The sequence below is a fragment of the Festucalex cinctus genome, chromosome 21, assembly GCF_051991245.1.
Source record: "Festucalex cinctus isolate MCC-2025b chromosome 21, RoL_Fcin_1.0, whole genome shotgun sequence".
In the NCBI taxonomy this organism is placed as follows: Eukaryota; Metazoa; Chordata; class Actinopteri; order Syngnathiformes; family Syngnathidae; genus Festucalex; species Festucalex cinctus.
In genome coordinates this window covers 19,218,708-19,232,596 of record NC_135431.1, presented here as the reverse complement: position 1 = coordinate 19,232,596, position 13,889 = coordinate 19,218,708, and the positions used below count along the sequence as shown (strand labels likewise).

Sequence of the window (13,889 nt, the reverse complement as noted above, 5' to 3'; positions counted from 1 at the left end):
TTTCACACATTTGATGAGAGTCCAGCCCTAAAGACATCTACTGACTTATATTTCATCTAACTGATAGCGCCACCTAGTGGCAATTTTTTTTATTACGAATTTTCTTCTACGTTTTTCTCCAAACACGTTAACTGGACCTACCTCATATTTGCTCAGATGAGGGTTTCGGCCTTCATGATGTCACAACACGAAGTTTGTGAGTTTTCGCGAATTGCTGTGGGCGTGGCTAAGCGCTGTTCGCCAAGAAAACAACGCCAGTTTTGAGGGTCTAAACATGCACAGAAACTCATGAAACTTGGCACACACATCTGGCCTGGTAAAATGAGCAATATTTTATTGTTGATTGTGCTATTTTTACAAAAATGACTCAATAGCGCCCCCTAGAAGTTTTTAACGAAGCAGCCCCGGTTGTACGTTTAAGCAAGAACGACGAATATTTTTAGGTGTATGAGGGAGCCCAAGACCTACAAAAAAGTCTCTTGGACCCATATGCTAAAATGAACAGGAAGTGAGCTACGAATTTTTGAATGTCCCATTTTTGACAATTTTTGCACATTCACAGGGCGCAGACTTTTGCCCACTTCTCCTACACGTTTCATCTGACTGAGTTAAGACTTGACCTGGACCATGTCAAGACCTGAGCCAACGACAGGGGGAAACATCTTGACCTTTCGAAATACTATATGATGAAGGCGGGGCATCAAAATTTGTGTTTAGGACTGAAAAAGGATATGCTTAATAACTCCCCGGTACATGCTCCAAAAAATCCCAAACTTGACATGTATGTTTATCGTCAAGGCCTGAAGCTATCTCTATGACAACATTCAGTTATATATGCAGCACCACCTAGCCTTTGAGGCATAAAAAAAAAATACCCCACATACGGTATTTTGTACAAAAAATGTAAACTCATTCTAAGTGTGATAACTAAGTCATTTATGAATATTCTTTTAGTTTCCACCACTCAAAATGTTCACTGGCATCAGACTTATCCAAACATATATATATTTTTATTTATTTTTGATAGCCTCTGTGGACATTAAAAGCAATATCGTGAATGAAGGATATGCTTAATAACTCCACGGTACATGCTCCAAAAAAAATCCCACACTTGACATGTATGCTTATAATCAAGGCCTGAAGGTATCTCGATGACAACATTCAGTTATAAATACAGCGCCACCTAGCCCTTGAGGCTTATATAAAAAAAAAACCCACATACGGTATTTTGTACAAAAAAAATGTACACTCATTCTAAGTGTGATAACTAAGTCATTTATGAATATTCTTTTAGTTTCCACCACTCAAATTGTTCACTGGCTTCACACCGATCCAAACGTATGTACGTTTCCATTTTGTTTTATTCATTTTTGATTGCCCCTTTGGACAATAAAAGTAACATTGTGCAATGAGTACAACGAGCGATGATGTGTATATACACTTTTACAAAAAAATACCAATCAGGGCAACTCATTGCCTAAAAATAAAAAAGGACGCTGATTTTTGCAGGTCTTAACAATCACCAAAACCCGTTGAGCATGATACACACAATGGCAAAAAAATATTCTACATGTAAACGTTTATTATGCCATTTTCAAAGAAATTTTGCTTCCAATATGCCAGTACCCCAATGTGCCAGTACCCCAACGTGCAAGTACCCCAACGTGCAAGGACCCCAACGTGGCCCGGGCTGCGAGGGCCCTTTATAGCTGCTCGCAGCTCTAGTTAGGGCCCGAGCAGCTACCGCTGCGAGGTCCCTATTGTTTTTCGATCGGATTATTATTATTATTATTATTATTATTATTATTATTATTCTCCGTAAACGATCACGATTTTGGGTACCTAAACATTTACGAAAACTCACCAAACTTTGCACACTCCTCAGGCCCGGCGAAAAATTTGATATTATGAAGTCGTCATAACAACGCGACTCTATAGCGCCCCCTAGCATAGAAAAATAAAAACCAAGCCCGGCATGTTTGAGCTAGAGCAACGAAAATTGGCAGGCACGTGTAGCACCCCGAGACGCACAAAAAAGTCTATTGGGACCATGTAGCTAAAATGTACAGAAAGTGAGCTATGAATTTTTTAATGTCCAATTTTGGCCTATTTTGGCACATTCACTGTGGTCATGCTTTTGACCCCTTTGCAAACATTTTTCATCCAATTGACTTCAAACTTGGCATTTATCATCTCAAGACCTGAGAGAACAACTGGGGAAAAAATCTTGCCTTTTCGAAATACTATATGACGGGGGCGGGGCATCAAATATTGCCTTTAAAATTTCATTTGTCCAGAAAGAGCAAATGCTTAATAACTCCCATGTTCAAGCTCCAAAAAATCTCAAACTTATCAGGCAACTTAATAGTCACGGCCTGAAAACATCTATATGATAAAATTCAGTTATCCATGTAGCGCCACCTAGTGGTAACAATAATTGTCATACTTTACGTTTTTAGCTACTGTGCTGAGCTCGTTGAAGGGATCCAGTTGAAAATTGGTCAGAAAAGCCTTAAGATGTTGATCATGCCCCACACCGAATATTGTAACTTTTCGCCAAAGGGCGTGGCCGCTACGGTGCCGCAAAGTCTGAAGATTTCTCGTGACAACAAAAGCTGCATTAACTTGACCGAGATGATGCTATCTTCTCAAAATTTTACACAATTGATGAGAGTCCAGCCCTAAAGACATCTACAAACTTATATTTCATCTTACTGATAGCGCCACCTACTGGCAATTTTTTTTCTCACGATTTTTCTTCAATGTTTTTCTCCAACCATGTTAACTGGACCTACCTCATATTTGCTCAGATGAGGGTGTCGGCCTTCATGCTGTCACAACATGAAGTTTGTGAGTTTTCGCGAATCGCTGTGGGCGTGGCTAAGCGCTGTTCGCCAAGAAAACAACGCCAATTTTGAGGGCCTAAACTGCCACAGAAACACACGAAACTTGGCACACACAGCTGGCCTGGCAAAATGAGCAATTTTTTATCGTCGATTGTGCTATTTTTACAAAAATGACTCAATAGCTCCCCCTAGAAATCTTTAACGAAACAGCCCCAGTTGTACGTTTAAGCAAGAGCTACAAAATTTTTTAGGTGTATTAGGAAGCCCAAGACCTACAAAAAAGTCACTTGGACCCATATGCTAAAATGAACAGGAAGTGAGCTACGAATTTTTGAATGTCCCATTTTTGACGATTTTTGCACATTTACAGGGGGCATACTTTTGCCCACTTCTCCTACACGTTTCATCCGACTGACTTCAGACTTGACCTGGACCATGTCAAGACCTGAGCCAACGACAGGGGGAAAAATCTTGACTTTTCGAAATACTATATGATGAAGGCGGGGCATCAAAATTTGTGTTTCGCACTGAAAAAGGATATGCTTAATAACTCCCCGGTACATGCTCCAAAAAATCCCAAACTTGACATGTATGTTTATCATCAAGGCCTGAAAGTATCTCTATGACAACATTCAGTTATATATGCAGCGCCACCTAGCCCTTGAGATATAAAAAAAAAATACCCCACATACGGTATTTTGTACAAAAAATGTAAACTCATTCTAAGTGTGATAACTAAGTCATTTATGAATATTCTTTTAGTTTCCACCACTCAAAATGTTCACTGGCATCAGACTTATCCAAACATATATATATTTTTATTTATTTTTGATAGCCTCTGTGGACATTAAAAGCAATATCGTGAATGAAGGATATGCTTAATAACTCCCCGGTGCATGCTTCAAAAAATCCCAAACTTGACATGTTTATTTATAGTCAAGGCGTGAAGGTATCTCTATGACAAAATTCAGTTATAAATACAGCGCCACCTAGCCCTTGAGGCATATATATATATATATATATATATATATATAAAAAAAAAAAAAATACCCCACATACGGTATTTTGTACAAAAAATGTACACTCATTCTAAGTGTGACAAATGTTGAGGGTTTCGGCCTTCATGATGTCACAACACGAAGTTTGTGAGTTTTCGCGAATTGCTGTGGGCGTGGCTAAGCGCTGTTCGCCAAGAAAACAACGCCAGTTTTGAGGGTCTAAACATGCACAGAAACTCATGAAACTTGGCACACACATCTGGCCTGGTAAAATGAGCAATATTTTATTGTTGATTGTGCTATTTTTTACAAAAATGACTCAATAGCGCCCCCTAGAAATTTTTAACGAAGCAGCCCCGGTTGTACGTTTAAGCAAGAACGACGAATATTTTTAGGTGTATGAGGGAGCCCAAGACCTACAAAAAAGTCTCTTGGGCCTACATGCTAAAATGAACAGGAAGTGAGCTACGAATTTTTGAATGTCCCATTTTTGACGATATTTGCACATTTACAGGGGGCATACTTTTGCCCACTTCTCCTACACGTTTCATCTGACTGACTTCAGACTTGACCTGGACCATGTCAAGACCTGAGCCAACGACAGGGGGGAAAATCTTGACTTTTCGAAATACTATATGATGAAGGCGGGGCATCAAACTTTGTGTTTCGAACTGAAAAAGGATATGCTTAATAACTTCCCAGTACATCCTCCAAAAAATCCCAAACTTGACATGTATGCTCATAGTCAAGGCCTGAAGGTATCTCTATGACAACATTCAGTTATATATGCAGCGCCACCTAGCCCTTGAGGCAAAACAAAAAAATACCCCACATACGGTATTTTGTACAAAAAATGTAAACTCATTCTAAGTGTGATAACTAAGTCATTTATGAATATTCTTTTACTTTCCACCACTCAAAATTTTCACTAGCATCAGACCTATCCAAACATACGTATTTTTTATTTAGTTTTATTTATTTTTGATAGCCTCTATTGACGTTAAAAGCAGTAACGTGAATGAAGGATATGCTGAATAACTCCCCGGTACATGCTCCAAAAAATCCCACACTTAACATGTATATTTATAGTCAAGGCCTGAAGGTATCTCTATGACAAAATTCAGTGATAAATACTGCGCCACCTAGTCCTTGAGGCATTAAAAAAACAAACAAAAAAAAAACAAAAAAAACACGGTATTTTGAACAAAATTTGTGAACTCGTAAGTGTTATAACTAAGTCATTTATGAATATTCTTTTACTTTCCACTACTCAAGATGTTCACTGGTATCAGACCGATCCAAACAACAGTAGTTTTTTTATTCAGTTTCATTTTTTTTGATCGCCTCTATGGACAATAAAAGCAACATTGTGCAATGAGTACAAGCGATGATGGGTATACATACTTTTGCAAAAAAAAAACAGTCAGGTCAACTCATTCCCTAAAAATAAAAAATGAAGCTGATTTTTGCACATCTTGACAATCACCAAAACACATTGAGCTTGTCACACACATCACACCTGGCAAAAAAAAAATCACATGTAAAGGTTTGTCATGCCATGTTCAAAGAAATTTTGCTCATAATGTGCCAGTACCCGAACGTGCGAGTACCCCAACGTGCAAGTTCCCCAACGTGCAAGTACCCCAACGTGGCCCGGGCTGCGAGGGCCCTTTATAGCTGCTCGCAGCTCTAGTTAGGGCCCGAGCAGCGACCGCTGCGAGGTCCCTATTGTTTTTGTAAAAATTATTATTATTATTATTATTATTATTATTAGGGCCCGAGCAGCTACCGCTGCGAGGTCCCTATTGTTTTTCGATCGGATTATTATTATTATTATTATTATTATTATTATTCTCCGTAAACGATCACGATTTTGGGTACCTAAACATTTACGAAAACTCACCAAACTTTGCACACTCCTCAGGCCCGGCGAAAAATTTGATATTATGAAGTCGTCATAACAACGCGACTCTATAGCGCCCCCTAGCATAGAAAAATAAAAACCAAGCCCGGCATGTTTGAGCTAGAGCAACGAAAATTGGCAGGCACGTGTAGCACCCCGAGACGCACAAAAAAGTCTATTGGGACCATGTAGCTAAAATGTACAGGAAGTGAGCTATGAATTTTTTAATGTCCAATTTTGGCCTATTTTGGCACATTCACTGTGGTCATGCTTTTTCCCCCTTTGCAAACATTTTTCATCCAATTGACTTCAAACTTGGCATTTATCATCTCAAGACCTGAGAGAACAACTGGGGAAAAAATCTTGCCTTTTCGAAATACTATATGACGGGGGCGGGGCATCAAATATTGCCTTTAAAATTTCATTTGTCCAGAAAGAGCAAATGCTTAATAACTCCCATGTTCAAGCTCCAAAAAATCTCAAACTTATCAGGCAACCTAATAGTCACGGCCTGAAAACATCTATATGATAAAATTCAGTTATCCATGTAGCGCCACCTAGTGGTAACAATAATTGTCATACTTTACGTTTTTAGCTACTGTGCTGAGCTCGTTGAAGGGATCCAGTTGAAAATTGGTCAGAAAAGCCTTAAGATGTTGATCATGCCCCACACCGAATATTGTAACTTTTCGCCAAAGGGCGTGGCCGCTACGGTGCCGCAAAGTCTGAAGATTTCTCGTGACAACAAAAGCTGCATTAACTTGACCGAGATGATGCTATCTTCTCAAAATTTTACACAATTGATGAGAGTCCAGCCCTAAAGACATCTACAAACTTATATTTCATCTTACTGATAGCGCCACCTACTGGCAATTTTTTTTCTTACGATTTTTCTTCAATGTTTTTCTCCAACCATGTTAACTGGACCTACCTCATATTTGCTCAGATGAGGGTGTCGGCCTTCATGCTGTCACAACACGAAGTTTGTGAGTTTTCGCGAGTCGCTGTGGGCGTGGCTAAGCGCTGTTCGCCAAGAAAACAACGCCAATTTTGAGGGCCTAAACTGGCACAGAAACACACGAAACTTGGCACACACAGCTGGCCTGGCAAAATGAGCAATTTTTTATCGGCGATTGTGCTATTTTTACAAAAATGACTCAATAGCGCCCCCTAGAAATCTTTAACGAAACAGCCCCAGTTGTACGTTTAAGCAAGAACGCCGAATATTTTTAGGTGTATGAGGGAGCCCAAGACCTACAAAAAAGTCTCTTGTACCCATATGCTAAAATGAACAGGAAGTGAGCTACGAATTTTTGAATGTCCCATTTTTGACGATTTTTGCACATTCACAGGGGGCAGACTTTTGCCCACTTCTCCTACACGTTTCATCCGACTGAGTTAAGACTTGGCCTGGACCATGTCAAGACCTGAGCCAACGACAGGGGGAAAAATTTTGACTTTTCGAAATACTATATGATGAGGGCGGGGCATCAAAATTTGTGTTTCACAATGAAAAAGGATATGCTTGATAACTCCCCGGTACATGCTCCAAAAAATCCCAAACTTGACATGTATGTTTATCGTCAAGGCCTGAAGTTATCTCTATGACAACATTCAGTTATATATGCAGCGCCACCTAGCCCTTGAGGCATGAAAAAAAAATACCCCACATACGGTATTTTGTACAAAAAATGTAAACTCATTCTAAGTGTGATAACTAAGTCATTTATGAATATTCTTTTAGTTTCCACCACTCAAAATGTTCACTGGCATCAGACTTATCCAAACATATATATATTTTTATTTATTTTTGATAGCCTCTATGGACATTAAAAGCAATATCGTGAATGAAGGATATGCTTAATAACTCCACGGTACATTCTCCAAAAAAAATCCCACACTTGACATGTATGCTTATAATCAAGGCCTGAAGGTATCTCTATGACAACATTCAGTTATAAATTCAGCGCCACCTAGCCCTTGAGGCTTATATAAAAAAAAATAAAAAATAACCCACATACGGTATTTTGTACAAAAAAATGTACACTCATTCTAAGTGTGATAACTAAGTCATTTATGAATATTCTTTTAGTTTCCACCACTCAAATTGTTCACTGGCTTCACACCGATCCAAACGTATGTACGTTTCCATTTTGTTTTATTCATTTTTGATTGCCCCTTTGGACAATAAAAGTAACATTGTGCAATGAGTACAACGAGCGATGATGTGTATATACACTTTTACAAAAAAATACCAATCAGGGCAACTCATTGCCTAAAAATAAAAAAGGACGCTGATTTTTGCAGGTCTTAACAATCACCAAAACCCGTTGAGCTTGATACACACACTGGCAAAAAAATATTCTACATGTAAACGTTTATTATGCCATTTTCAAAGAAATTTTGCTTCCAATATGCCAGTACCCCAATGTGCCAGTACCCCAACGTGCAAGTACCCCAACGTGCAAGGACCCCAACGTGGCCCGGGCTGCGAGGGCCCTTTATAGCTGCTCGCAGCTCTAGTTATTCTTCTTCTTCTTCTTCTTCTTCTTCTTCTTCTTCTTCTTCTTCTCCGTAAACGATCGCATTTTTGAGGACCTAAACATTCACGAAAACTCACCAAACTTTGCACACTCCTCAGGCCCGGCGAAAAATTTTATATTATGAAGTCGTCATAACAACGCGACTCTATAGCGCCCCCTAGCGTAGAAAAATAAAAACCAAGCCTGGCACGTTTGAGCTAGAGCAACGAAAATTGGCAGGCACGTGTAGCACCCCGAGACGCACAAAAAAGTCTATTGGGACCATGTAGCTAAAATGTACAGGAAATGAGCTATGAATTTTTTTATGTCCAATTTTGGCCTATTTTGGCACATTCACTGTGGTCATGCTTTTTCCCCCTCTTCAAACATTTTTCATCCAATTCACATCAAACTTGGCATTTATCATCTCAAGACCTGAGAGAACAACTGGGCAAAAAGTCTTGCCTTTTAGAAATACTATATGATGGGGGCGGGGCATCAAATATTGTCTTCAAAATTTCATTTGTCCAGAAAGAGCAAATGCTTAATAACTCCCATGTTCAAGCTCCAAAAAATCTCAAACTTCTCAGGCAACGTAATAGTCACGGCCTGAAAACATCTATATGATAAAATTCAGTTATACATATAGCACCACCTAGTGGTAACAATAAATGTCATACTTTACGTTTTTAGCTACTGCGCTGAGCTCGTTGAAGGGATCCAGTTGAAAGTTGGTTAGAAAATCCTTAAGATGTTGATCATGCCCCACACCGAATATTGTAACTTTTCGCCAAAGGGCGTGGCCGCTACGGTGCCGCAAAGTCTGAAGATTTTTCGTGACAATAAAAGCTGCGTGAACTTGACCGAGATGATCCTATCTTCTCAAAATTTCACACATTTGATGAGAGTCCAGCCCTAAAGACATCTACGTACTTATATTTCATCTTACTGATAGCGCCACCTAGTGGCAATTTTTTTTCTTACGAATTTTCTTGTACATTTTTCTCCAAACACGTTAACTGGACCAACCTCATATTTGCTCAGATGAGGGTTTCGGCCTTCATGATGTCACAACACGAAGTTTGTGAGTTTTCGCGAATCACTGTGGGCGTGGCTAAGCACTGTTCGCCAAGAAAACAACGCCAGTTTTGATGGTCTAAACATGCGCAGAAACTCATGAAACTTGGCACACACATCTGGCCTGGCAAAATGAGCAATATTTTATCATGTATTGTCCTATTTTTACAAAAATGACTCAATAGCGCCCCCTAGAAATTTTTAACGAAGCAGCCCCGATTGTACGTTTAAGCAAGATCTACGAAAATTTTTAGGTGTATGAGGGAGCCAAAGACCTACAAAAAAGTCTCTTGGACCCATATGCTAAAATGAACAGGAAGTGAGCTACGAATTTTTGAATGTCCCATTTTTGACGATTTTTGCACATTTTCAGGGGGCATACTTTTACCCACTTCTCCTACACGTTTTATCCGACTGACTTATGACTTGACCTGGACCATGCCAAGACCTGAGCCAACAACAGACGGAAAAATCTTGACTTTCGGAAATACTATATGATGAGGGCGGGGCATCAAAATTTGTGTTTCGCACTGAAAAAGGATATGCTTAATAACTCCCCGATACATGCTCCAAAAAATCCCAAACTTGACATGTATGTTTATCGTCAAGGCCTGAAGGTATCTCTATGACAACATTCAGTTATATATGCAGCGCCACCTAGCCCTTGAGGCATGAAAAAAAAAATACCCCACTTACGGTATTTTGTACAAAAAATGTAAACTCATTCTATGTGTGATAACTAAGTCATTTAGGAATATTCTTTTACTTTCCACCACTCAAAATATTCACTGGCATCAGACCTAACCAAACACACATATTTTTGTTATTTAGTTTTATGTATTTTTGATAGCCTCTATGGACATTAAAAGCAATATCGTGAATGAAGGCTATGCTGAATAACTCCCAGGTACATGCTCCAAAAAATCCCATACTTGAAATGTATATTTATAGTCAAGGCCTGAAGGTATCTCTATGACAAAATTCAGTTATAAATACAGCGCCACCTAGTCCTTGAGGCATAAAAAAAAAAATGGCTCACTTACGGTATTTTTGCAAAAATTGTAAACTCATTGTAAGTGTGATAACTAAGTCATTTATGAATATTCTTTTACTTTCCACAGCTCAATATGTTCACTGGCATCAGACCGATCCAAACATACGTATTTTTTATTTAGTTTTATTTTTTTTTTGATCGCCTCTATGGACAATAAAAGCAACATTGTGCAATGAGTACGAGCGATGATGTGTGTATATCTACTTTTACGAAAAATACCAATCAGGGCAACTCATTGCCTAAAAATAAAAAAAAGACGCTGATTTTTGCAGATCTTAACAATCACCAAAACCCATTGAGCTTGACACACTCATCACACCTGGCAAAAAAAAAAAAAAAAAATCCACATGTTTATCATGCCATTTTCAAAGAAATTCTGCTTCCAATGTGCCAGTACCCCAATGTGCAAGTTCCCCAACGTGCAAGTACCCCAACGTGGCCCGGGCTGCGAGGGCCCTTTATAGCTGCTCGCAGCTCTAGTGTTGGACTTGAAATTTCATCTATTGTCAAGAGAGCATTTGTATTTTGAAACAGTATTATTATTATTATTATTATTTATTTTTTTTAATTTCTTTTGGGCCATGTTTTTGTTTTGTTTTGTTTTTGTGTGTGTGTGTTTTTGTGTCTGCATATATAAAAAACCCAATAAATATATTTTTGAAAAAAAAAAAAGTTCTCCAGGAAAAGAACTTGATGAACTTGAACTGAACAATGACTGTTGACCACAGAACAAGCCAAGTAAGCCAATTTTGCGCATGCACGTTGTCAGATAGGCTGCGTGACCGACAACTTTTTTGACATTCAAAAGCCGCACGTACCGAAACGTTCACGGAACCAACACAATTGATTTCTCTTTGTGTATGCGCGAAACAAACTGTTGACTTCTCTGCGCCCCGCGAGGAAAACAGGAAAAAATATGCAGGAATTTAAGACCAAAACAGTAGAACTACGGTATTGTATTTTAGAGGACAATGACAGAAATATTTTCAATTATTTTATTTTGAAGAGGTCGGGCAAGCGCCGCTTAATAGCTTACTATGACGGTTGACGGATCACCACTGGTAGGAATATTTTCTAAGTGCACGGATACAAATCACCAAACATGAGCTCTCGAATCTGCAGTTGCGACACTCTGCTTTGATCGGCACCATATCACTGCCAAAATGGGTACATATGGTTTACGGGTACAAATATGCAGTGTGTGTGCATTTTATGTACGGGTACATGCCTCGTGTGATGAGTATGTGTCACTTTTGTACCCAATTTACCTCCATAGTAGCAATCCTTAGCAACAACTCAGGTTTCTCCTCCCGTGCCAATGGCCAGCTGCTACGGTGGGTGAGTTTTGGTGCTGGGCTTATTTCCCTGTGTAATAGCACCACCTTCGCTCAATTCAGTAGGCCGTCGGCGCATGCTTGCATCATCACAACATCTTGTTTCAGCCATGCTGTTTTGGTGAGTCTTTTAGACCAAAAATACACTTTTGGGCCATTTGCGACCGGAAATGTTCAGGTAGCCGAATTTACGTTGCATCCTATTACCAAGTATAATAATAAAAATGAAACCAATGACCATAATTACACAACAATAATTAATATAAAAATCATTGTTAACTTACTGGATTACTGCAGGAGCCATACAACTTCACAATATTGGGGTGATTTACACGTGAAAGCTGCCGGAGCTGCAGACAAAGGGACACATGAATCAAGATAAAATTGTTAATGTACGTGAGCGATAATAATAATCACCATTACAAATACTGTAGGGCAGTGGTCCCCAACCACCAGGCCGCGGACCGGTACCGGTCATTGTTTTCCAAAGTAAAAACAGAAATTAGTGAACAATTAATGTTGCTTTGCATATATCAGACAATTTGGACAATTTTAAATTAAAAAAGGCTCCAAACGATTACTCGATTAATTTGACAATCGATTACTTGTCGATTAATCGATTCACTTTTAACAGCGCTACTGTAATTTAGCGATGATGGAAGTCCAAGTAAAATAACGCCAACAGATTGATGGGTTGACGATTACAGTTTGAAATAATTGAAGATTGACAATGGCGGAAGGGTGTCCCTTCCGGCTGTTGATGATTGGCAAACGCTAAAAATTCATTGACACGCCCACCTCTGCTAGCTACTCTGTAAACAAATACTGTGCAGCTCAGCCTTTGGCTAATTGACATCATAGCTACCAATATGCGGTTTGCAGTAGGTCAAACTAATTTGAAACTTCATTTAAAAAAACATAACACACTGTGCATGTATTTTCAGAGGCTATTTTTAAGCAAAAAAAAAAAAAAAGTTTAATTGTTCTTAAAGGGATAGTTCGGATTTTTTGACATAAATCTCTATTTCATCCTCACCTCCAGTGTGTGCGATCATCACTGACTTACCACTGACAGTGTTCTGTGACAAGAGTTCGGCTCCGGTGTTGGACGAGAAGAAAATAGCCCGGCAGCTTAGCTGGGGTCTTATAAATAAAGTGTTTTTCTTCCTAAACAAGTTGTGTTCAAAAGAGTGACACATTTGCATCACAATACTCTTTTCCCGAAAAAATCAGACGCCATTACCGCCGGGTACTATTTTTCTGTTCGTTCGTATCACTGCGCGGCGCCCCGCATGCAGCTAGTAGCCTTCCGCCGTAATTATAACTCCGAGAAGTCACGGTAACATGTCTGACTACGATACTGACGAAGAAGAAAATGTTTTTAGCCCTGAGCCAAGGGGGTATCTTTATGAACCCGAATATACTGATGTCGAAATTCGTCAGATGGATTTACAACGTACACAGAGAGGAGGGATCGAGAATTGGTTGTTGCTGGAGCCTCAGCCATAAGAGAGCGGGTGACTGAGAAATGGTGGTGTACTTGCTCGAATTGTGAACTCATGCGGACAGAAGTCGAATCCTACTGTTGCCGTGAATGGGAGCTCATCATGCCGCAGATGCAAAACCTTAGGATTGATGAGGCCAGCGCGGCAGCTCCTGTCTGCATCACAAAACACGACGACATTCCTGCACTCCTGAACGCTGGTGTCCTGCGGACCTTTTTCAACATTCTGAAAATAAACTGGAAGAAGCGTCCCAGGCCAGCTGAGCCGGATGGTCAGTTGTCTTCAGAGTAAGTATTGACTCCTCTATTACAACCTCATATCATACAAGTGGTGAATTATGAAGTTACTTATTAGGGCATACGTTATTCATGTGTTCAGGTAATAGGCTACCACGTCAGGCATTGAAGGACTCTGAATTATCATATGTTACATAAGTAACAATGGCGATACAATGCTTTATTATTTTGTATTATCACATTATTATTGTTGTTATATTATGTATACACTCGTTTATATATTTAGAATTGTGTTGTTTTTTACATTTCAGACAGTACAGGCTGGTTGCCTATCGCATCGTGATAGAATGGGCCCTGAGAGGAGAGAAGCTCGGTCCAGGCAACACGAGAGTTCTTCCCTCGTGTGTGGTGGAG

At 39.4% G+C, this 13,889-nt stretch overlaps 1 protein-coding gene across 9 annotated transcripts in view; it reads right to left on the bottom strand.

Moving 5' to 3' along the window:
• The window catches only part of map3k7 (mitogen-activated protein kinase kinase kinase 7), a 256,484-nt gene that overhangs the window by 213,086 nt on the left and 29,509 nt on the right, over positions 1-13,889 (bottom strand). For 8 of the 9 annotated variants that reach the window (XM_077510677.1, XM_077510683.1, XM_077510679.1 and 5 more), the window contains one exon: positions 12,019-12,084. The exons of the other annotated variant lie outside the window; for it this stretch is intronic. In XM_077510677.1, coding sequence (XP_077366803.1) covers positions 12,019-12,084 — 66 coding nt within the window. The remainder of the gene's footprint in view (positions 1-12,018; positions 12,085-13,889) is intronic. 9 annotated transcript variants of the gene reach the window in all.